The sequence below is a fragment of the Artemia franciscana genome, chromosome 6 (assembly GCF_032884065.1).
Source record: "Artemia franciscana chromosome 6, ASM3288406v1, whole genome shotgun sequence".
Lineage (NCBI taxonomy): Eukaryota > Metazoa > Arthropoda > Branchiopoda > Anostraca > Artemiidae > Artemia > Artemia franciscana.
Window position 1 is genome coordinate 33,402,856 of NC_088868.1, and position 26,836 is coordinate 33,429,691.

The 26,836-nt window shown below is 33.4% G+C and overlaps 1 protein-coding gene across 3 annotated transcripts in view; it reads right to left on the bottom strand.

Annotated features, from left to right (window-relative positions):
• Positions 1 to 26,836, bottom strand: part of LOC136028337 (lachesin-like) — a 185,324-nt gene that overhangs the window by 49,358 nt on the left and 109,130 nt on the right. For all 3 annotated transcript variants that reach the window (XM_065706118.1, XM_065706120.1, XM_065706119.1), the window contains exon 2: positions 1,945 to 2,010. In XM_065706118.1, the coding sequence (XP_065562190.1) occupies positions 1,945 to 2,010 (66 nt within the window). The remainder of the gene's footprint in view (positions 1 to 1,944; positions 2,011 to 26,836) is intronic.

Sequence of the window (26,836 nt, forward strand, 5' to 3'; positions counted from 1 at the left end):
ACTGGGAATTAATGACAAATACATATATATATGTATATATATATATATATATATATATATATATATATATATATATATATATATATATATATATATATATATATATATATATATATATATATATATATATATATATATATATATATATACGTAACATATCTGAACATTTTTTCCACTATTATGTTTTACGTAATTACGGCTTAGAGGTTATGAATGAAATGAAAATATGTATAACAAATTATGAATAAAAAAAACTACAATGCTTCCAATAAAAACATTTAACGAAATAAAAAATAAAACACAATTTATTATTTTGTATCCCACAATGCTTATTAACTTGATATTTAATTTTAAGCTGTTAATATACAGTTCTGACTAACCGTATTTCAAATAGAAAGTTCTATGAATCATATGATTTGATTCCATTTTATAGGGCTATAATGAGAAAAAAGTTGAGATGGGAGGGACATATTTTACAGATAATGAATAAAATATTTTCAAAGATTTAGCATTTTGGCCTCCTTCTGTAAAAAAAAAAAAAAAAAAAAAAAAAAAAAAAAAAAAAAAAAAAATCGAATGTAGATAAATGGTCTGCGTTGTGCAGGTACCGATCTCCTGATTCAATGCCTTCGACCGGGATCGCAATGTGTGGTTGGGTTAAATTAACTGACGATTCCGGTGTTTCCCCCCCCCCCTAGATTTCCTCAGGTACCCATTTAAAGCTAGGTCAACTCTGTCTGAGCTTGTACTATATTTCTATTTACTATTTTTGAAAATGTTGGTTGTCTTTTTTAAGGTGTTTGAATTGTTGTAAACCCTTGTCAAAATAAAGAACTGTCATTTGTGATAATTGCAAATTTTGTTTTTTGGGCCTTTCTATTGACATTATACAACTGGATGCGTTCAAACCTGTAAGCTTAATCACGTATCAAGTTTATTTTATCAAACCAAAAAAATAGCTTAAAAATTTTCGTGTATTTTTCTAATATGAGCTGAAACATTAAAATAATTGATCAGGGACCGTAAGTATTTTAGAAGTTTACATAATAACTTTAGCGATTCTGAACTGAGTTACAAATTTTTTTTTCAAGTTTTTTATGTCTTAAAAAGACATTACTTATACTTAATTAGGAAAGAAATTCGGTAATGATGTTTTTCTAACAACGTTTTCTACTAAGCTTCAAACTTTTGCTTTTCTTTTTCTAGGTTTGTGAATTGTTGGAATCCCTTGTTAAAATGTATATAAATATTTTTGTAATTACGAGCTTTTTAATAGTTACGCAATTTAATTTCTTTTCATTCTAAAATATATATATATATATATATATATATATATATATATATATATATATATATATATATATATGTATATATATATACTACTACTACTGCTACTACTACTACTATCAACTCACTGCAGCACCAAGCCGCCTGAGGTCAACATAGCTACGCACGCTCCTCCTCCTACCTAATCTAATTAAAGCCTCCCTCGTTACACAATCCCAGGAAGTTTCCATTTCCTTTAAATCTTTATTTATGACATCCTCCCAACCCAGAAAAGGACGACCTGCTTTCCGGGTAGCCCCAGACGGTTGGCCAAAAAGGACAATCTTCGGTAATCTGTCATCATTCATCCGTCGAACGTGGCCTAGCCATCTCAACATTTCTTATTAGCCCTAGAAAGCGGGATTGAACCATATTTTTCGTACAACCTACCGATTGAAGTACGTTTGAAATACTGTTGAACTGTGAAATATTGTTTAATATATATATATATATATATATATATATATATATATATATATATATATATATATATATATATATATATATATATATATATATATATATATATATATATATATATATATATATATATATATATATATATATATATATATATGATACAAATACTAAATAATTATATAGAAATTAAGTTCTTACCGGAATTCTCTCTTGCATTATCGTCACTAGAACGATGTTTTCTTTTCGTTCCAGCCATAATTGAACCTAAAAATGAAATAGAAATATTCTGAAGTTTCAGTAAATGCCATAGTGAATGGTACACAGTAAAGAACCATATTTAACAATGAATTACATTAAAAGGAATAAAAAATTACTTTGGTTGAGATTTGATGAAATTTTTGAGCGGTAATAAAAGCCATTTCCAATGTGGAGAATTATGTTGGTCTACTACAGCAGAATTTCACTTAATTATGGCTGAAGGAGTCAACGGCTTTTGATTTATTGATCAGTGTGTATTACTAAAGTAAAACATGTTTTACTGTATTAGTACTATTAGTAGTAGTATTACTACTATTACTGCTATTAGTAAATTCATTTTTAAAGAAAATATAACCATTCAAAATAGGGATGAAACCTTTTAATCGACTGTGAAACAAATATAAAATTTTTAACTGTATATTCCGGACACATATACAGTGTCCATCATCAGCAGTAAAACTAAAAGACATCAATAAAAATAAACTAAATTTATACCCCATAAATTAATTACATATAGTTAATTGCTCTATTTTTTTCAATGCAACAGTGGAAGCAAATCTCCATGGCCTTTATGAGTTCTAAGCAAATCTTGCAAAATTCGGGCACCTTAAAAGAGTCTGTTTAAGTTAGATAAGAGACTTTCAAAATTGATTGATTTTAATATTTCTGACCCTGAAAAATCATAATTGATTCTAAAATGCACTGGTTTGTACGAAATACGTCACAAGTAATTAAAAGTAAGTCGTCCCCAAAGATATAGTTATAAGGTTTTTCGACTACGCTGAATAAAATGGCTATCACAGAATTTTGATCCGTCAACTTTGGGAAAATAATTAGCGTGGGAGGGGGCCTATGTCCCCTCCAACTTTTTTGGTCACTTAAAAAGGGCACTAGAACTTTTCATTTCCATTGAAATTCGCCCTCTCGCAACATTCTAGGACAACTGGGTCGATACGATCCTCCCTGAAAAAACAACAACAAATAAACAAACAAAAAAACACACATCCGTGATCTGCCTTCTGGCAAAAAATACAAAATTCCACATTTTTGTAGATAGGAGCTTGAAACTACTACAGTAGGGTTGTCTGATACGCTGAATCTGATGGTGCAATTTTCGTCAAGATTCTATGACTTTTAGGGGGTGTTTCCCCCTATTTTCTAAAATAACGCAAATTTTCTCAGGCTCGTAAATTTTGATGGGTAAGACCAACCTTGATGAAACTTGTATATTTAAAATCAGCATTAAAATGCGATTCTTTTGATGTAGCTATTGGTATCAAAATTCCATTTTTTAGAGTTTTGATTAAGCCAGGTTGCCCCTTACTAAGTGTTATAACCGAAGTACAACCGGAGTGTTCCGAACTAAGTGTTACAACCCGAATGGTGACTCACTCTAAAGATGAAGATAATATTCTTAACATGTGTAAAACTTTAGTTGCTGCTGCACCTTCAAAACCTAAAAATCCCAAAATTTGTTATTCTTAGTCCACCTGAAGTCCCAACTACAGGAGAGGCCGTAAATACCACAGTTGTATCCAAGATCAATGAGTTATCGCGTAAATCGGACAGCGTACTGACAAACATATCTCACCCTTTAAATAGCCTCTCTGACCAGTCACTGGTCTTGCCCCAAAGTCATGACTCAATGCTTAAACCCTCGTATGCTGTAATACTAAAAAACCCTCCAAAAGAGCTAAAATGCCCAACTGAGCGCCAAGCATTTATAGACAGTCTTTGTCCTAGCCCTGGCAGCGATGTATCTGAGCTACGCCGTGGCAAGAATGAATGGAAACTTGTCGTCTCGTCTAAAGAAACCGCTAGTCTAATTGTTAAAAAGGCAAAGCGTTATGACCCCACTCTAAATGCTAAAGTTACGAAGCCTACTTTTTGTTGCTTTTATTAAACAAGTACTGGACGAACTAGTCGACTCGTCACTGAAGGGATTTATCCCAAAATGCATCAAAACAGCTAAGTGTGGTGCGTCACACACATTCAAAGTGCATTTCAAATCAATAAAAGACTTAGATCAGTTCCTTCCAGAATCAGTGAAAATCAGTTATGAGCGACTTGCCACCCAGGAGTTTGTGTTTTTGCCTCATCGATGCTTTAACTGCCATATGACTAGCTACCTTGCAGCAAACTGCACAAACACTACCCTGTGCTCAAAATGCGGAGCTACTGACCATAAGTCTAAATCTAAATCCCCGTGTAAGAAAAGTCCTTTTTGTGTTAGTTGTAAAGCTCATGGCCATACGGACTACAGCATTAACTGCCCTAAAAACCGTAAAACTGTGAGCCAATGACTCCTGTGATAAATTTCATATCTTGGCATATACATGGTTTTTTTGCGATTAAATTACCAGTGCCGATTATTTGTTTGTTTCTTGGGTTTTCCTTGTTTCTTTTTCCTTCTCTTTCCCTGCTTTTTCTTATTTATCCTTACCTCGATTATACTATTTTTTTTTCCTTATATTTTTCGTTATACCTTTGGTCTGGTGGGTTTGGTCATGGAGCGGAACTGCCATCCACCATGAGTAAATCGACGATTTCTGTTGGTTACCAGGTTGGTATCACCTCTCTGGGGAAACGCTTAATTGAATTATAAAATAACCCTTTAGATATTAAAAACATAATTAATAATTCAATTGGAAGCAGAAATCTGAAGAATATTGATTCTAATTCGGGTAATAAAAGTAAGTATGTTTCGCATTTAAATGGTTCTGCCTCCTCTAAACGTGATGATGCTTTCTCTGTGCTTCAGCTTAACATTCAGGGACTTTGCTCGTCATTTGATGAGCTGAAATTGATCGTCGGTGGTGGAACTCCTGATGTTATAGGATTATGTGAAACTTTCCTAGATTCAAAAAAGGATATCCTTTTAGATATTGCGGGATATAGGATGGAGAGGCTGAATAAGAAACAGATGGCGAGGGGTGGACTTGTCCTTTATATTGCTGATCGTCTTACATATAATGTCCGAAGTGATTTGAGCAGAAATGAGGAAGGAATCTTTGAATCCCTTTTTATTGAGATTAAATCAATGCGTAAGTATTTAGCTGTGGGTTTGGTTGATAGGTCCCCAGTGGATCTATTACTCTGTTTTTAAAATTCTCGAAAAAGTTTTGGACTCGGTCCAAAAACATCCCTATAAACTAACCCTTATGGGTGATTTCAACCTCAACCTGTTGGATCATAATTCTGCTTCAGCTATTGATTTTTTGTCGATGATGCTCTCTTCGGGAACTCTACCTTCAGTTTTTATGCCAACCTTAGTTACTGACATGCAAGTGTCTATTATTGATAATATTTTTTCGTCACTAGATGTCTTAGATAATTTGGTGCTGGTTAGTGATATTTCTGATCGTTTTCCCGCTATTTCCAAATATAAGAGTGATGATCAAGCGCAGCGTATAGCATCACCATTTAGTCTCTCATTTTTTCGTTATGGTGATACTCAGCTAAGTCTACTTAATTCTCGTCTGGCTGATCTACCATGGGAAAGTTTGTTCCTTTTATGATTTAGTGAAAGAAGGAATCCTGGAAATTTGCAATCAGGGTCCAGCGCCCCATACTTCGAAAAGGATAGCACCACTGAATCCATGGATGAGTTCAGGTCTCCATAAAAGCTCGAAAAGGAAAAATTATTTTTGGAAGCTTTACAAAGCTTCATCATCTGTAGCTCATCATGAAAGTTTCAAGACCTATAGGAGTATTTTTAATTCACTCTGTCGGAAGGCAAAGTCTCAGTATTATCATAGAAAATTTTCTGAATGTGGGAAGGATGTTAGGAAGACATGGTATTTAATTAATTCAGTTCTTAGGCCTACTCCTCCTCTGCCTTCTGTTCCATCAATGCTGATACTCGATAGTAAAACTGTTCAAGGAGATGCAGATGTTCAGCTAGAGCTTACCTCTTATTTTGCTAATATAGGGAAGGCAACTGCTTCCTCTGCAAGCTCTGCAACTTCTCATTGCGATTTCAGAGCCTTTCTTGGACACTTATGTTTAAAGTCAATGGTCTTGAATTCTGTTACTGAATTTGAGGTAGCTCGTATCGTGAATGCTCTTAAAGGATCATCCTCTTCAGGACCAGACAAAATTCCTACAAGGGTTATCCGTGCCAATCTGCCAGCCATTATGTCACCACTGACTACGCTCGTCAATCTGTCTTTCGAAAGAGGAATTTTCCCTGAATCTCTCAAGCGAGCTAAGGTTATATTGCTGTATAAAGGTGGTTCTCGGAGTGATCCTGCTAATTATAGGCCAATTTCCCTCCTATCTGTTTTCAGCAAAATTTTTGAGAAGGCTATGCTATCCAGGCTTCTTAGTTTTCTGGATGCAAAAGAATTTTTGCATGATTTCCAGTTTGGATTCGGAGCGAGTCACTCTACGGAGTATGCTTGCACAGCTTTCTTGAATTTCATTCATTCGCCAATAGATCCTGGTCATATCCCGACAGATTTATTTTTGGATGTTCGTAAAGCTTTTGATTCCTTGACTCATCGGATTCTTCTTTGGAAACTATCTCTTATTGGTATAAGATCAAACTCTTTTTCTTGGTTTGATTCACATCTTTCTGGTAGGCTTATTTCAATTGATCCAATTTTCTGGAGCCCTTCTGAAGTATATTATGGCGTCCCTCGGGGATCTGTTCTTGGTCCCATTTTATTTCTGCTTTATGTTAATGATCTGATTTCGGCGGTAAAAAGCACCAGGCCTCTGGCATGCTGCAAGCTGTGTCATCCTGATGCTCGGTCGTGTTCCAATACTACTTCTAACGAAGATTTGCTTGTTGCTTTTGCTGATGATATCACTCTTGGGACCATTGGGAGGACGGAATGTGATATCAAGTCTAATCTTGTGGCATTATTCGAGAGAGTTATTTCATGGTTTAATGCGAATTACTTGATCCTGAATGTTGATGAGTCACAGTTTCTTATTTTTTTCTCGAATTGGTATAGCTTTCCCTCAACTTACACACCTTCAGGTGTCACAAGGCTCCTTGTGTAGACCAGAGAATCGGGTGGTCCGGTTTCCTGGTGTCCTGCTTGATGAGAATCTTTCATTCAGAAGCCATGTAGCCATGATTAGGGTTATGGTCTCACGGAGTTTGGGTATCATTCGAAAACTTAGACACACATTTCCTGGATCTATTCTGTAACTTCTTTTTTATGTCTTGTCCAGTCATATGTTTCTTATTGCCCAATTCTATGGATGCCTACTTTTCCCTCTACGCTGCGGTCACTTTCTGTCATGTATAATAAAGCACGGCTTCTGGTTATGGACACCAACCGTTATTTTCCAACACCGCTCTTAAGTCTACGGTCTATTTACATTATTTCTTGTGCTTCTTTTGTCTTTCGTCAGCTTCACGGCAATCTTCCAAAATCTCTTCGGAAAACTCCTATGTTTATTTCTGATTCAGCTCCATATACCCTTCGTTCTTCGAATAATATCTACATTCCGCCTACCCCTACTATTCGATCAGATTTCAATCCCCTCATTGCTTGTCAACAGGTCTGGAATTCACTACCTTCCTCAGTACAGAGATGCCACTCATTTGGGACTTTTAAAAGGATTCTTAAGGGTCATTTAATAAAGAATAAAATAGAATAATTTTTTTGCCCTCTGAGGAGTTGTTGTCCCCTGAGTTCTGTTCATGGTGTATGGTTGTCTTCTCTGCGCTTTGACTCCCAGGCCTCAGGTATATTCTCTATGTTCAGGTATGTTCTATTGTTTTTGTTTTTTTTGTAGTTGTTGCTTATATTATATACCACTTATATATATTGCTTATATTGTATTTGTTATTTTTATTTTTTTGTACCCCCCTTGTATCCCTGGCCATGGAGCCAGGGATACAAATAAGTTTATTGTAATTCCATTTTAAATTGTATTGTATTGTATTGAATAATTGTCAACTGAAGTTCTACAAATTAGAATATTCTAATAGTTTTTCCTGAGCATATTTTAAAGTATATAGTTCTGAAGCTTTATATTAAACATAGACTGTCTGTTTTTTGTGTTAATGCATATTTTGTAATTCCTCATATTACGGTTATATGTCTATTGGAAAGGATCCCTATAACATTATAATTTGTAACTACGAACAGTTTTGTCCAAAGCTCTGTGAATATGATGAATTTTGTGAATCCCCTCTACGCAAGGTTTTTTAATTCAAGTTTAACATTTATGCAACAATTTTTCAAATATCACTGAATAATGATCATCCTTAAATAAGTGCCTCCCTGAAACAATTCCATTTTTACGAAAGGAACAAAGAAGAAAGTTTTTTCCCTTTTCTCAAAATTGTACCATTTCCCCTTCCATCCAACAAAAAGAAACAAATTTCCTGAATATTCCCCCTTTATCCCCGATTAGTGAGGCAAAGAATATCGTCACTTCGTATGGAAGGGCTAGTAACATAAACTTAGGAGGAGGACCATTCAATTAAAATTTGAAAATTTCTTATGCCCTCTTAAAGAGTCAAAAGAGATTAGAAGGCGACCAGCCTGTCTCCCTTGTCCTTTTTTCCCCAAAGACATCCTATCAAAATTTTTAGATTGCCATTTATTGAGAAAAAGGGGTCAATTTTAATCCTGGGTCTCTAAAAAAGCTTAGGGTATTAAGATGAAACTTTCAGTAAATCTTGAGGAGGATGTCAAATGCAATCAAACCACGCTGAAATCGGGATGGTTGTCAGAAGGGCGTGATAAACATATCTAAAGAATGGCCGACGATATTAGGGTGTAACAATCAGGGCATATTGAGGAGGATGTTAAAGAACGATCAGAGAAATACCAGCCACTCACTCTTTTTAGATACCTCTCCCTCTACACTATTTGAAATATTAAAAAGTAATTATGTGCAAAATACTCAAAAGGTCTAACAATTATACCTCTGGAGATGTCATTTTCCTCAACATCCTCTGGGGCTAGAAATGTTAATTATGTAATGTTAATCATGTTAATGATTAACTGTTATGTTAAATGTTAATCCTTACACCTTAATGTTAAACCTTAAAAATTAAGGATATGTTAAATGTTAAATGTTAATTGATGAAATGTAAATCATGAAATTTGTTCACTTCTTGCATTCCGAAAATATCACTATGGAGGGGGGAAGCTTTATCCAGGGTGTGTCCAAGAAGGCTCAGGGTGAGAAGACAAAAGTGTCAGGGTAAGAAATGGGTACATTGAGAGACATGTTGACATAAACCAAAAGATATTATGTGTCCAAGTTATCAAAATGAGCTTCTGCAATTTCTGTGATATATTAGGAAAGGGTACGGTTTTTAACTTGAAACTTCCAGAGTTACTACTACTGCTACTGCTGCTGTGACTCCAACAGTTTGCGACCGTAACTACTTGCGACTGCTCTTACTCGCGACTAAGATGACTTGTAACGGCGACTAGCCGTCAGGGCCAATCCTACTACTGCTGCTGTTGTGACTGCACCTACAGGTGACTGTCGCTGCAAAGGCTTGCAACTGAAAATAAGTTTACTATTAGTGACTGTGATTTGCGACTGCTTGTAACTAGTAACTACTTATGACTGCGACTACTTTCTGCCGCTATTATTCTTGACTGTGACTGCAAGTAATAGCAACTGTGGCTATTTTTACTTTGGACTACTTTCAAGAAAGGGTTAGGAGGATATTAAACAAATTCGAAACCCACTATATGCACGTTGATTGTCAGAAGTGTGTATGAGAGAGTATAAAATATTGTTAAGTTAGGTTATAGATTGCCGAAACTTACAGATCTTAATGTTTGCCACAATACAAAATTCTGATTGATTCTCAAATACGCTGGTTTAAATAAAATACGTTACAAGCTATGAAAAAAAGCTTAATAAATCATATTTTGTATTCGTTTAGTGTTGCTTCCAACAAAATGAAATTATATTCCTAATATAAGTATATTCCTGATAAATTTTGATATTCCATTTAATACCATTTCATTCAGTTCCCACTTTATTTCACCCCATAAAATTAATGCCTTTTAATGATCATTTAAGGTATTGTCCTTTTGAAATTTACGCTTCTAAAACTGTAAGCACAGGTGAGAAACAAGTAAAGATTATAACTGCTTTGCCACTTTATCCAAACATAATAGTTGTCAAAAGGTTTATCAGCATTTTCTTAGGGACGGCTGGGGTTATTAGATTGAAACTTCCACTGCAGGTTCAGGGGAATATTTGAAAGTTACTGAGGGGCACCTAGTCCCTCCCCAATCCCCCTGAAAGTCTCCCTCCCAACACTTATCGATTTCGTAAACCATTTGTTTAAAAAAAGTCAAACAGTCTAATAACTATATCTTTGAGAATACAAGCCCTTAAATTAATTAGATATGCTATTTGAATTCAGTTTTGACAATTGACAGTTTTATTCAGTTTTGGATAAATTCTATTGTGCGAAGTAAGACATTTGACAAAAATGGAAAAAAAGTTGTATAATAGATTTAGTCCTTGTATTTTGATTGTCCTTTTGTACTCGTCCATATATACTCGAATCCGTAATAAAGGGGAATTGTCAAGGGAGAATTTTCCACCTTGTTGGGGTTAGGAGCTCTCCAAATTGCTAGGGACAGCAATTTTCCAGAGATAATTTTGTGTGGAGAGGGGGTTTCTGGATAGGGGGAATAATCTCTGGGAAGAATTGTCAGTGGTTAGACTTTTAGGTGGGATTTTTTTTTCAAATACTTTTAAATTAAAAAGTAGGTTTCCAACGCTCTGCATTTGTAAAAAAAAAACAACAAATTAAGTAAATAATTTATCAAAAATCCATTTTATAGAACAACTTTATTCAGCCTTGGATTAACTCTATTATGGGAAAAATGACGTCTGAAAAAAAAAATGATGTTCACGTTATGAATTCAGTACATTATCGTGTTTTTCGAGTAATAAACTCGAAATTGTCAGTAAGGAAATTGTCGTAGAATAGGAACATTTCAGGGAGGTGGAATTTTCCACTGGCTTTTTTTCTATAGGAATTTTCTTGGATGATGTAAATTCGCATGATAGTTTTTTTCTGGGGTATAATGTTTTAAATTCTTTGAAGTTGAAAATATGTGGGAGTGGGCATTTTCTGTGGCGAAGAGGATTTTTAGGGGAAATTCTCTCTGGATGAAGAGGTGACTTCAAAAAGGTGACTTTCCTTGGGGGGATTATTTGGTGGATTCCTCCTTGAGTTTCCTTTCGTTTTGGATTCCAGCAACGCGCAACGGGTATGTTTGTTGCATATGAAAAACGTTTGCTAAGTTTTTTTGCCAATCTTTATAGCCTCTGATGCTTCTCTAGGAAAAGAACAATCAAATATTTCTATTCTATACCAGGAATCTATACTTTATACCAGCAAAGTTTGCTGGGAAACTTCTTGCTGAAACTAAATCTACGTATATCCCATATATCTAACAGCTATTTGTGTTAACTCCAAAACATAGGGAGAGGTTGGGGTAAAATTGTATTTTCAAAATCTACCAGGCACGTTGGATGTTTTTACATTTTTTCAACGAGAATACCAAAAATAGATATTTTTCAAATTGGGGGCTGAGGAGAGGGGATTAAAAATACATGTGATATTGTCACCCTACCTCCACTGCCTATTTCAATGCAACTACCAGTAGCCTTTGCATTTCTTGCATACAAGGTATGCTATAAACCCATATGGAAACTCGGAGGTGATTTTCTGACCGTTAGATCTTAATCAAACAGTTCGTGGTAACGAACTGTAGTAAGGAGCGACCCGGCTCAATAGTAACCAAAACTCTAAAAAATGGAATTTTGATACCAATAGCTACATCAAAAGAATCGCATTTTAATGCTGGTTTTAAATATATAAGTTTCATCAAGTTTAGTCTTACCCATCAAAAGTTACGAGCCTGAGAAAATTTGCGTTATTTTAGAAAATAGGGGGAAACGCCCCCTAAAAGTCATAGAATCTTAACGAAAATCACACCATCAGATTCAGCGTATCGGAGAACCCTACTGTAGAAGTTTCGAGCTCCTATCTACAAAAATGTGGAATTTTGCATTTTTTGCCAGAAGGCAGATCACGGATGCGTGTTTATTTGTTTTTTTGTTTTTTTGTTTTTTTTTTTGTTTTTCCCAGGGGTGATCGTATCGACCCAGTTGTCCTAGAATGTTGCAAGAGGGCTCATTCTAACGGAAATGAAAAGTTCTAGTGCCCTTTTTAAGTGACCAAAAAAATTGGAGGGCACCTAGGCCCCCTCCCACGCTAATTATTTTCCCAAAGTCAACGGATCAAATTCTGAGATAGCCATTTTATTCAACGTAGTCGAAAAACCTTATAACTGTGTCTTTGGGGACGACTTACTCCCCCACAGTCCCCGTGGAAGGGGCAACAAGTTACAAACTTTGACCTGTGCTTACATATAGTAATGGTTATTGGGAAGTATACAGGCGTTTTCAGGAGGATTTTTTTGGTTTGGGGGAGGGGTTGAGAAGAGGGGGATATGCTGGGGGAACTTTCCTTCGAGAATTTGTAATGGGAGAAGAAAATTTCCATGAAGGGAGAGCAGGATTTACTAGCATTATTTAAAAAAAAAACAATTAAAAAATAAAAGTGAAAAAGCTTTTTCAGCTGGAAGTAAGGAACAGCAATAAAACTTAAAACAAACAGAAATTATTACCCATATGAGGGGCTCACCTCCTTCTAATACCTCGCTCTTTACGCTAAAGTATTTTCAGTAATTTCAACTACTTATTCTACGGCTTTTGTGATTCAGGGGGTCATTCTTAATGAATTGGGATAAAATTTAAGCTTTAGTGTAAAGAGCGAGGTACTGACGATGGGGCGAATCCCCTCATATATGTAATAAAAACATGAGAATACAAAAGTTCTTTACGTAAGCTAATTTATAAGTTACGTAAATCTTTTACCAATAAAAAGATTCGTAAAAAATTAAAAGTTCTAGTTGCCTTTTTAATTAACCAAAAAATCGGGGGGCAACTAGGCTTCGTCCCCCGCTCTTTTTTTCTCAAAATCATTCGATCAAAATTATGAGAAAGCCATTGAGCCAAAAAAAAAAAAATATGCAAATTTCGTTTTGATTATTCCTCTGCGGAGAGCCAAAATCAAAACATGCATTTGATTCAAAAACGTTCAGAAATTAAATAAAAAAAACAAGTTTTTTTAACTGAAAGTAAGGAGCGACATTAAAACTTAAAACGCACAGAAATTACTTCGTATATGAAAGAGGCTGCTTCCTCATAAACGCCCCGCTCTTTACGCTAAAGTTTTTTGCTGTTTTAAAAAGAAGAATTGAGCGAAAGAGTCAAACTTTAGCGTAAAGAGCGGGGCGTTGATGAGGAAGCAGCCTCTTTCATATACGAAGTAATTTCTGTGCGTTTTAAGTTTTAATGTCGCTCCTTACTTTCAGTTAAAAAAACTTGTTTTTTTTATCATCTAAACAGAGAGAGCTCAATAAAAAAGAGTGTAACAAACCTTTTAAAAACGAATTAATTTCTCAAGCGTGCTTAGAGAATTCGCCGTCCCGAAAAAATTATTCCCATTAGAATTTCTCAAGAGGAAGTTGTTCCTAACGTAATTCATTATGATTAGAATGAGTAATTCACTAAATGGACACTATTTACTCGTCAATTTAAATCTGAGATATTATTATTATGAGAAAGGCAAGTTTGAAATAGAATAATATTTGCCATGTCAATTTCCGCGAGTTGAAAAACACAATTTACTTTGTTTGGACTTCGAAGAGACAAGCTGTACAAGTAAAAGCATATTCCTTTTGTCCTCACTGAAATCAGAGCAACTCTCTTTTCTCTTTAGTGAATATAGGAAGCGCGATATCCCAAGGGAATTGAGACTAGGGAAAATAGAAGGCCTAAAAAAGAAAAAAAAGAACAAGATTGTGAACTTCAAAGCTTCAATTTCTTTCTCCCAAGTTGGTATTTGTGTATTATACGACAAACACTCAAGTTTACGCTGTGTAAAACTCGAGAACGATTTGGTTTCTTCGTTAGTTTCTTTCAGCTTAGTGTGAGATAAGACAGAGTAAAGTATTTGGACAATTCGAAGTTAGAGAACAATTCTTACTTCATAATATGCAGAATAATTGTACCTAACGCATTTTGCATGCAGACCCACTACATTTTACCCCCAGTCCCCAAATGTGCAAATGTGTAGCCCAAATTTGTTTCTAAAGCGTTATGTTTTCATCCTGTTTTGCGATATTTAATTAGGATTGAGCTTCTAAGAAACACATTCGAATCAAACGAATCACTTGAGTGTTGGACAAGTACCCCAAATTCCCGAGGCGAAAACCCTTTTCTTTTTATTAAACAATCATAATTAATAATCAGTAAATCAGAAATGCTTATTCATCATACCAACTGATCTTATCATGGCAAAGATAGCAAGTTTCAAACAGTACAACTTTCGCTAATTCAATTTTCCCGACTGGCAAAACACTTTACTTCGTGTGGAAGCCAGATAGGGAAAAGAATGGTAAATAGATTCATTTTTTTCCTTGCTTAACTCCGATAAAAGTTGGTGAATGACATTTTTTCTTTTTTTGAAATGGATATACGCAATATCTCCAGGGAATGAAATGTAGTGAAGACTAGGGGACCAATAGATGGAAGTGACAAAACTAAAGCATCAACTTTGAAACTCTATTAGAAGAGTTCATTGTTCGAATTACTCTGGAGAAAATCTGAGCAAATTGCCAGGTGCAGTAAAATGATAAACATACAAAAGGTCAATTAAATTACGTACATATTTCCTCGGTATTAATTTTTTTTACTCAGTTCACTTGAGCTTGTTTGTTGGGACACGAGGAAAAGGGTAGCAAAACTGTTTGAACAACTTTTGCATGTTTGTTCGATACATGTAAAAAATCCAAAAAGGAACTATGTTACAACCTTTAAGAGAGTGCAACACAACAAGTACTTTCAAATTCGTTACCTATTAACCTTCTACATGCAATTATAGTTAAATAGATCAAACATAGAGATAAATAATCCTGATATAGTTTAATAAATTATTCTTAAAACAAGCAGAAATTAAATCGGTCTATTAAGTCAAATTTAAAACGAACAGAAATTACCCCAAAAAGGATTTTGCTATTGCTACCTAGAGAAAGGCTAAAGTGTTAACTGTGCATTACAAAAAAAAAAAAAAAAAAAATTAAGGCTTTCCTATTTTATAATTATGCCGATGAAAAAAAAATAAATAAAAAAAGTTGCTGATAATTCCTGGAATCAATTTTACTATTTAAATTCCAACCATTCCCATACAACCGCTTAGGGGGAAGATTGGACTGACTACTACATTCTCGGCTTCCATTCATCTGATCACGAAATTAAATGGTTTTTATAATACGTCCAGGCTTTGTACTAACTTACTCCAGTGTTTGTGATACCATTATCAAAGTAAAAAAGTATTCAAAGGGAGATGATTATATGTGTTGCTTGCACCATGTAAATTTCACCATGGTGCTTGCACCATGTAAATTTCACCATGGTGCTTGCACCATGTACACCTTGTGTTCGGTGCTGTTTGAGCATTTAAATTTGATCTACCAAATAATATATTCGTGTGGCTTAGTGCACGATTTTTTTTTGTATCGGCATCACTACTCCGGTTATCAGGAGATTGACGCATTTCACGGCAGTTTGCATGAGCCAATTAGCCTGGTAAAATAAACCAAGTGTGTTACTCGCCCAGCAACCAGTCTGGTTTCAAAAAGGGTAGTATTGGTAAACCTGCATTTCAGCTTATGTGGAATATTTTCCTGGAATGGGATCGAAATGGTGAAATCTCTGCTCCTCATAGACAAGTGCTATTAGCGCATATAATCACGGTCTTGACAAGTCGATATCTTGCTTTCCGTAGTCTTTACTAAAACATGTAATAAAAAGTAGTCTACCGAGTGGGAAACTAACTTCTGTGACTATTATTGTAGTCTGAAAAGGGATCTGTCAAGTGGCTGTCTTTTAACTGCTCCTTGACTCTTAGAAAAAGTGTAGTTGAAGCTCAGAATGTGGTTACACTGTAGTTTCCATATCTTGGTCAAGATTTAACGATATTTTGTATTTAACGGTATTTTGTATTTAAGTCACTCCTTTTCACGTTTCGAAGATAATTTTGCGGCGTTGAAAAACTCATATAAGAAAAAATATAAAGAAAATATATAGAAAAAAAATATAAAGGATAAAAATATAATATTTATTTAAATATAAATAAAAAATATAAATAAAAATTTTTTTCTCATATAAAGAAAAAAAAGATATGAATTTCAACGAAACTAAAACAGAGCTGATTTTCTTTAATCGTAAAGGAAGTGATCCTGCACCCAAAGTAAAACCTTGTGAAAAGATAAAAATAACTTCATCAAGTATAGCACATATTGATCTACCGTTAAGTTAACACGTATTCTGTTAATAGACGATTTTGCATGTTAAGTCCGAAGGTAGGGACAGTAGGCTCAGAGTCTGATTGAATTTTCGAAAACTTTGTTTAGTCAACAGATTCAGGCCCAGCAATCTCTGGTAATGGCTAATATGTTTTGGCGCCATCTTCTTTTTGGGTTCTTTTATCTGATAGGAATAAACGTACGGTGCGTTTTTGCTGCTACTTATTTTGTAAATTCCTCCTGTATGTGTCTCTTTGGTAGTATGTGTCTCAGATATATAATATATCTGACCCGTGCATGGTTGTTCAGAAACGAAAATGTACAAGGTAATGAAGACACATGTTGTTCAAGTGGGGAGCCAGCATATTTCCCTCGGCATATTGCCCCTGGAAAAACCTCCCGGCGTATTCCTCCGAGGCAAAATCCCCCGAAAACCTCTCCCCCGCAGATAACACTCCCTGGAAATTCCCTCCACCACCTCGTGGGAAGCTCCCTCACGTCATTTCTCACCCTCAGGAAAATTTCCCCCTGATAATTCCCACCAATATTTCCCCCTGGATAATTCAAGATGTTCATTAGAAGGGGAATTGAAAGTAATTTATTGCTGTTAAGGTGCATGCTCACAATTGTAAATTTGTTTGTATTTTACCACGTTTTCAGTTTTCTTTATGAGAATTCAAATACTGGATTGTAAGTAAAGTGTTGGATAAGATTTGATTATTTAGTCAGAATTTTTGATGAACACTAGTTTTGTTAGACAAGTTCTTAATAATAATTTTAATTAAGAAATTCGAGTGGACAGAGACGGGTATTATTGTTAATGTGGATGGAAGTTATACAAGACTCGGTCTTCTACATGGCTGAGGTCATCAAGACCTCACAGTAGTGTTCTGTGATGTTTAAATAAATTGTGTACGTTTGTTTAAATACACTTATACATTTTATATATCAAAACAGGAAAAATACCATTAAAAATTGGGGAAAAAACTCCTGGGAGTACTTACTACAAACCATCCCCAGGAAATCTCTGGCAAGGCCCGTGATTTCCTGCATCACCTTTTTCCCCTCTGTGCTGGTAAAAATGTGAATGTAATAAATAAAGGTTTAATAGTTATATTTTGGGATGTCAACCCCCCACAAACCTTCAGGGGAAATTAGGCAATTCGTTCATTGTTTCTATATAGTATATGTTGTTGACACACACTACCACGACTACGGCTACTACCGCTACGGCTACTATTAGTACTATCACAATACTACATTTACAATATTGAGGGTAAATTTAAGCCTTGTCAAAAGACACTATGTGCGTGCACATTGTCAAAAGAGTGTATCTCAAGAGTGGATTTAAGTATTCAATTGAATTTTTCAGAGATTATGTATAGGGGAAGATCAGTTGACCAAAAGGCATTATGTGCACGCTGCTACCACTACTACTACCACCGCTACATTTACTAGTACTCCTACTGCTACTACCGTTAATTAAATTACTAATTCTATTGCAACTACTTGTAAGGCTAAAAGCATTAAGATGAAAATGTTAAGAAGTTAATGAACATATAGGCTATCGAAAAAACATATTACCGATTTCATAGCATCGGAAAATATACGGACATTTTTGCGATGGAGATTTCTATGGAAGGGGGATTTTTAGGGGGAATTTTAGGTGGGAAAAATTACTTGGGAAGAATCTCCATAAATTCTTCTACGGCATTCTTTCATTTGTCTTCTTTCTTCTTTGGATACATAATTTTACATATGGAATTGTCCAGGGTAATTTTCAGCGGGGGTAAAATTATATGGCAATATTTGTTCATGCAAAATGTGGGTAAAGTCAACTAGGGTAGTGCAAAGTGACACCTCCCTACTTCTTGCACAAAATATTTCTGGTGTCTATTTTAATCTTTTATTTAACTAAACTGATTTGTTTCTTAACACAGTTTATTAACGAAGGGTGACAGGTCTTTGTGTAGGGAGGGTGGAGTTAAGCTACGAAAAGATGTATGTTTCAATGGACTAATTTTTAAGACTCATTGAACTTTCAGATGGAAATTAAATGAGCTTTTGAGATTTGTTGTGTAATCCATCTTAGTTTTCACGTTTATTTTAATCTACGCCTTTATTATTGCTTTCGCGGTGTTAGTACCGAGATGATTCAGGTCATTTTTGATGCTATTGTGTACAGTGAGGTATAATTTCCTGTCAGCTGTTGCATTAGGAGTGTCACTGGGTTGTTACAAAGTAGGGAGAGGAAATGGGTGATTAATGATCAGAAATTAAATTCTACTAAAACTATTTTTTCAACTGTGGGTACAGAAAACTGAGAAAAAAGACAAAAAATCAGGTCAATGCACGCTGAAAAAAATCAGCTCAATGCTGAGAATCACCGAATCCTTCGGTGATTCGGTCGTCGTTTGTTTTGCATGACAACAAAAAAACAGCAGCACATTATTCGGATTTGATTATGACAGTTACATGCTATAAAAAAAATGACAATCTATTCAATGGCAGGAAAAAACGATGACACGTTCACCGACAGTCTCAGAAATGACGGAGAATTTTATTGCAAAAAAAAGATAACCAAATTGTTTATTGACTAAATGCTATAAAGCTAGATTAAAGTTTCACTGGAAATATATTGCCCTGCTAATCCTTCCTTTGGGAAAACCTTACAAAATTTCTTTAAAATTTATCTCAATTTTTTTCATTTGCTATGCATGACATTCAGGTATGATATCCGAAAAAAGTTTATAGCTTTTATGTCAAACATTTCAACACCTCATTGTATTAAGAGCACATTGTACGCAATCCAAGGCATTCTTTTAAAACTAAATTAAGTTAAGAGGCTGTACTGCTCTCTGACATAAGATCATTTTATCAAAGACAGATTTGCTTAATCTAATAAAAAAAAAGCAGGTACACATGTTGGTTTAGCTGAGAATGGATTGGGAATGAAAAACTTAGCCGTATTTAAATATAATCCTTGTAGCACTTTCGTTATATACGCTTGGACATGTATCAATATTTGTTTATATGAGACGTTTACATGTTTTCCAAGGGCTAGACCATATGTACATTCGAATCCACTGGAGCTTTTATAGGCTGCTCCTTAGAAATTTCAATTTTTAAAACTGTAATTTGGAACAAATAGTGACCAATCTCATCATCCTTGATATATATATATATATATATATATATATATATATATATATATATATATATATATATATATATATATATATATATATATATATATATATATATATATATATATATATATATATATATATATATACATATATATATATATATATATATATATATATATATATATATATATATATATATATATATATATATATATATATATATATATATATATATACACCGGCTATGATTCTAAGTTCTTGGATTCAGCTTAGGGCGAATTGTCTTCCAATCCAGAACAGGCAAAAAACGTTCGACAAAAATAAAATGATAGTTGGTCCCGATAGGAGGTATGCTTGTCCCCTTTGTAAAGATGATGATGAAGACTTGGATCATTTTCTCCGGAAATGCCCGGTGCTCTTGGATTTACGAGAAATTTATTTGCATGGGATTAATTTGATGCTTCCGGGTATTCTACAAAATAGTAACCCACCCACAATATTTCGAGTGGGAGTATATATAGATAAATCCTTAATAAGAAGAAAAATTTTTATATGACTAATTTCTTTTGTAGTTAGATTACGCACTTTTTGCGTTGAATTCTGTTTTTTTGTGCGTGTTCGTAGTGTTGTTAATTTCCTTTCTTGTTTGTTATTTATTTATATTTTTGTCTGTATATGGCCCATGGGTTTTTGAAATACATCTATCTATCTGTCTATATATATATATATATATATATATATATATATATATATATATATATATATATATATATATATATATATATATATATATATATATATATATATATATATATATATATATATATATATATATATATATCAAGGCTCTGCCGCTATACCTAGAAGTTCTTTTAAGCATGTCCTGTACAAATCTTTGTTGTTCTAATAGGATTACTTCGCTCAATAGTTATAGTGGAATAAATTTTTTCCATCTGCATATGATGAGGGCGACCATTTGAATCGATACAAGGTATAAATTTACCCTTTAAATATACATAACTTTACGTTCATAAGCCTGTCGGATTCTTGACAATACAGCTTTTGCTATCTTCTGTCTAAATTAATAGGAGGTATGCCCATATTACAGGCATTAGAAATTTATTTGCCTTCTTCTCTCTTCGTCTATCATCTTTTCTGTTTTATGTTTAGAGATTTTGACGATTAATTCACGAATGATCTTATTAGTTATTGCGTGACCCTGAAAGATGAAAAATTTAATATAGTCAAAGAATAATAAATTTTTCTAATTTTCTGGGAGATTAGCTAATCAATTTCCAGTTTATTTTCCTTTGCAGAGGGATGTCTTAACCAATAAATTAAATAGTTTTTCCCGTAAATCCATTCAGGAAATGAAGTTCAATTTGTTTCAATAGTTTTCCATGGGAAAAATGCTTAAACTAAAATTGAATAGCAAAAAACACATACATATAGCAGGACAAATTGCAAGAAAAATAGCACAACTATGTCAAGGGGAAATCATAGCAAATACCTTCATAGAACATTATTTATTGTAAGCATTCTTAGTACATTTTTCAATTTGTGTGATAAAACAAATTATGTTGAAATAATTTAATTTTTTTGAGATGTTAAAACACAAAGTTGCCTAAAATTATGCTGAAATAATAGATACGAAAAAAATAATACACGGCGAGGGAAATTTCTTAATATACTAAGAAAATCAAAATTAAAAATTATTTTACCCCCTTAACCACATTAGGTCTAATAAAATCCGAAAGCCGTAAGATTTTTCTCTTTACTACGTCGAAGTTACAAAAAAAATTTGGCCTTTACGAAATTTTCGTCAATTTTCCTAAGCTAAACCAAGAAAACAGATAAACAAAACCTTTTGTCTGTAAATATTCTAATATCAACCATTCGTGGATTCCAAAAAGCATCTACCCCTTTTTAGGAAACCTACAGCTTCTTAAGCTGTTTGGTGTTGGGTGTTTTTAGCTTTTGATTACTATTTAAAGGAGAAATGTAGCGTTCCGCCATACCAACTTGGTTTTCAGATTAAAATAGTGTGTGTTGATGCCCTAGTGTTTTAGCTAGTGTTCTAAAAGAGACGGAACTAGCCCAATAAAGTCTCGTTCTAACAGCAGACGGTGTTAGGCGTAAAAGAGCAACCATCACCAGGACTCGGTGAACTTTGTTGAAGTAAGGATGCTACGGATGTTTTAAAAAGTTTTTTAAAAACATTTTTAATTTTAATTTTCACATTTTGATATAAGTCCTTATATATATATATATATATATATATATATATATATATATATATATATATATATATATATATATATATATATATATATATATATATATATATACTAGCTGTTGGGGTGGCGCTTCGCGCCACCCCAACACCTAGTTGGTGGGGGCGCTTCGCGCCCCCCCCAAGCCCCCCCGCGCGCGTAAGTCGTTACGCGCCATATTAGTTACGCGCCATTGTAGTTGTGTCCCTATGTCCCACCTGTGAATATAGATAGATATATATATATATATATATATATAATATATATATATATATATATATATATATATATATATATATATATATATATATATATATGTTTTTAACTACGTAAAAGTTGCGAATATACAACATTCTTTGCTGTCCCATTGTCTGTGCATATAAATAGATTGTCAGGTTTACCGACTCTTGAACATGCAACATATAATGGTCCATGGGAAAACAATCCGTATTCAGATCTATACCTCATGATTCTAATGATTGCCCTTGAGCGTTGTTGATGGTGATTGCTAATCGACCATTCCCTGAGTCGCCATCGTCATTTATATATCCCCCTGTGCACCCCGGCGTCCCCTTTGTAGTTATGTCCCTGTGTCCCGGTCGTCATTTATATTCCCTGTGTCCCGGTCGTCATTTGTGTCCCGGTGTTCCAGTCTGTGATTTCTCTTTGAGTGTCCCGGGCGTCATTTATATTCCTTGTGTCCCGGTGTCCCGGTCGTCATTTATATCCCCCTGTGCCCCCCGGCGTCCCCATTGTAGTTGTGTCCCTGTGTCCCGGTCGTCATTTATATTCCCTGTGTCCCGGTCGTCATTTGTATCCCGGTGTCCCGGTCTGTATATACATTCGTTTTTTAGTTTTGTTTTTCTCCTTTATTTTTTTCCTTTTTTCTTTTTTTTCTTTTTTAGTTTATTTAGATTTTTAGATTTTTTAGTTTTTTTATTAGTTTTTAGTTTTTTTGTAGTTTTTACCATTTTTTTAGTTTTTTTAGTTTTTTTTTTACTTATGTCCTGGTCGTCATTTATACTCCCTGTGTCCTGGTCGTCATTTGTGTCTCGGTGCTTTGTTGATTGCTAATTTATATTATATTTATATTTATATTTTTTATATTTATTAATATTTTTTTAGTTTTCTTTTTCTCTTATTTTTCAGTTTTTTCCTTTTTTTTAGTTTTTTAGTTTTTAGTTTTTAGTTTTTTTTGTTTTTTACCTTTTTTTAGTTTTTTTAGTTTTTTTAGTTTTTTAGCTTTTTTAGTTTTTTTATTTGTTTTTAGTTTTTTTTTAGTTTTTGCCTTTTTTTAGTTTTTTCAGTTTTTTTTAGTTTTTAGTTTTTTACCTTTTTTTTAGTTTTTTTTAGTTTTTTAGCTTTTTTAGTTTTTTTTCTTTTTATTTTTTTTTGTAGTTTTTACCTTTTTTAGTTTTTTTTCTTCTTTTGTATTAGTGTGAAATAATTCAGACGTCATATGCGGACAAACACGACGTCACTCGACAGACAGACAGACAGACATAACCCACAAACAACTTATTTTTATATATATTTATTCATATTTTTTTAGTTTTCTTTTTCTCTTTTATTTTTCAGTTTTTTCCTTTTTTTTAGTTTTTTTCTTTTTTAGTTTTTAGTTTTTTTTAGTTTTTTACCTTTTCTTAGTTTTTTTTTAGTTTTTTTAGTTTTTTAGCTTTTTTAGTTTTTTTATTAGTTTTTATTTTTTTTGTAGTTTTTGCCTTTTTTTATTTTTTTCAGTTTTTTTTTTGTTATTAGATTTTTACCTTTTTTAGTTTTTTTTTAGTTTTTTAGCTTTTTTAGTTTTTTTTTCTTTTTAGTTTTTTTTGTAGTTTTTACCTTTTTTAGTTTTTTTCTTCTTTTGTATTAGTGTGAAATAATTCAGACGTCATATGCGAACAAACATGACGTCACCTGATCCACACACAGACAACTTATTTTTATATATATAGATATATATATATATATATATATATATATATATATATATATATATATATATATATATATATATATATATATTATAATTTATTTTATATATATATATATATATATATATATATATATAATTATATATATATTTTTACATTATAGTGTTTTACAGAAGACGGCCCTTGGACATAGGGTCGGAATATCCACTGAATTGAATTTCACTGTCTTGGAAAGAAAATTTTCCTATTGTATTTTTGTTTGATATGGAAAGGCAGTGTGGTCTTCGTTGCTATTTAAATTTACAAAATAGCCGACCCAGCAATACCTCTACCAAAATGTATTTTTAAGCACAATCGCCTTTCTTGTACAGTGATATTCAAATTTGTATTTATGTAAAAGTTGTTCGGTACTCTATATAGGTTCGTTATAAATTGTTCTTTTAGTTATGTTTTCTCTTTTTTCTCTTATTTTTTGTTTGTTTTTTTCGTTTTCTCCGTGTCTTCCGTCTCTATGTACTTTATATTGTATGACAGGTTAGAAAAAAATAAACAACAAAACAAAAAAATATTTTATTTTGTGCCTAAGATTACCAATAATTGCACATTGCCTAGTATTTTCGATAGAAATTTTATTTCTGACTTTGCTACTGCCTTGTCGATAAAAACTTCATTTCTAATTTTTGCTGATTGTTTAAGATACATATGGATGCGTAAATTATTACTTAGCCGTTTCTAAGAATCAAATTTTATTTCCGATTTTAATGTAAGCCGAGAACCTTGAAAGATAGTAAAATATTGCTGGATTAATAATAGAGTAAAAAATAGCATAATAGTATACAATGATTCACAAAGCTGCACAATTTTCACATCAGAGAACCAATCACGTATATTTTCTGGTTTAAGAAAGTTACGTGATTGGCTTTCAAAAATACGTCAAAGTCATAAACTAATGAAATTTAAGCATTCTTTTTACCCTGGGAGGAAATTGACACTCTTACAGCCTTACAGGGAAGTAAGGTCTTTGGTTTTTATCTTTTGTCTTTAGTTTTTGTCTTTTGTCTTTTCTCTTTGTCTTTGGTTTTACTTTGGAAAACAAGAACGTATGCTTGGAGTCCTGGAAGAAATTGACACTCATTTTACCATACAAGAAAATGTTTCTTTCTTTCTCTTTGTTCTCATCATAGAAAAGGAAAACCTATAGAGGGATACCACGGAGTCTCTTACCGTGGCAGAAAATGGAGACCAGTCCTACCATGTAAGAAGCCATTACCTCTTTCCCTTTCTTGTCTCATTATAGAAAATGTAAAAGTGCTTAGGGAGTATAGGGAGTCTTTTACCATGACATAGAACTCACACTCTTTCTACCATACAGGAAACTTTAACCTTCTTTTCCATGACAAAAATTAACCCCCTTTTTACCAATGAGGGAACAATTGCCTGTTTTTTTTCTCTTTGGTTTCACTCTGGAAAACAAGAGTTATAGGAAGTCTAGATATCCAACCGCAAAAAAACAAGGTTTTCGTCATCTTCTTGTAAATTCCCTGTCTTTTGTCTGACTACACTAACTTAGTTTCTGCTCCAAAAACTTTTTACCGCCGAAAATTACCTTGAAATATTAGCCCCGTGGTATAAGAAGAAGTTTTCTTCCACCTAAACAATTCATCTCCTGTCTTAATTGACCTGTTCAACTGAGAAATTCTATCCCTTTTATGATGTTGAGTTAGCCATATTTACTTTCAACACAGGAAAGACAGCAAATGCTCTGTATGAGTAAATATTATATATGCCATACATTCAGAATAGGCCATTACAGATAAAATAGGAATAAATATACAGAATGTCCTGGTGATAACAGATCATTCTTTGCTTGGTAATTGAGAACTTGAATATGCATAGATTTTACCCTGTTATAAATAAACATAGTTATGATGATTTTGACTGAAGTGCTTGCACTTTGTTCTAAAGTTTTAAGGGCGCACATATGATGAGCTTATAGAACGTAAATGATAAGCTTGCCTTACCCAAGAAAAAGTAACGCTTTCTCGACAAATTATTTTAAATTCCTAAAATATCAATTGTAAACAAATACAATGTTCTTGGTCAAGTGATCAATTAGTGTGCCAAGGAAAAGTAAAAAGTAAACACACAAATCTTGTATTAAACAAATTCCGACATACTGTGAAAACATGTCTAACAAAAAAGTCAGCCTAGAAAAAAACAACAACAACAACAAAACGCTCAAATGAAGTAATAACCTAAAACGAAATTCTAATTTTAAAACTAACGCAATATGCTCCCCAACTGAAAAAAGAAAACCTTTCTAACTTCAAAAAGACTACATGTATTTAGCTTCTTAATGTGCTTTAACGGTGTCTGTGGGAAAACTTTAGTTGAATCCAGAAGTAGTTCCACTCAGTTAAAGGAACAGTATGTTATTTATGGTGTTTTTTTTTGTAACCAATGATTTTCTAAAATACTAAACTGCGAAATCAAACAACTTCAGTTTGAAAAGCATCAAAGTTATATCTTAAGCCCTATCTTCTGACAAAGAAAAATGACAAGAGGTCTTTCCAAGTTTGCAACTGTAAGGTCAGTTCATGACAATCATTCGTTAATCAGAGTTTCAGGTTTTAACTACTGATTTAATGTTGTTGTTAGCATCAACTAAGAACTCAAACAATTCAGATTTTTATGCATTTAATTCACTTCATTTATATTACAGATTTTTCTGATGTTAGTACATAACAGAACATAACAGACGAACATAACAGGTTGAACATAACAGACGACACTAAAAAATAGCACCACATTACAGTGGTGCCGCTGAATGTTTTTTTCTATATAAGCTTGAAGCGATATTGTGCAAAAATGTGCCACAGTAGCCCTTAATGGGGATTTCTCACTTATGATTACCTTCTTCAACGTCTTTTATAACTCACTATCAATAGCTAAAACAATAAACTTACTAAACTTATTTTGAACCCTAAAATTATTGGAAAGATTTGAGTGTTTTTCCAGAAGAATCGTAAAACTATTAGTTTCTACCAGGAGCTGAGCAGAAATCCCATATTTTCAATAATATTCAA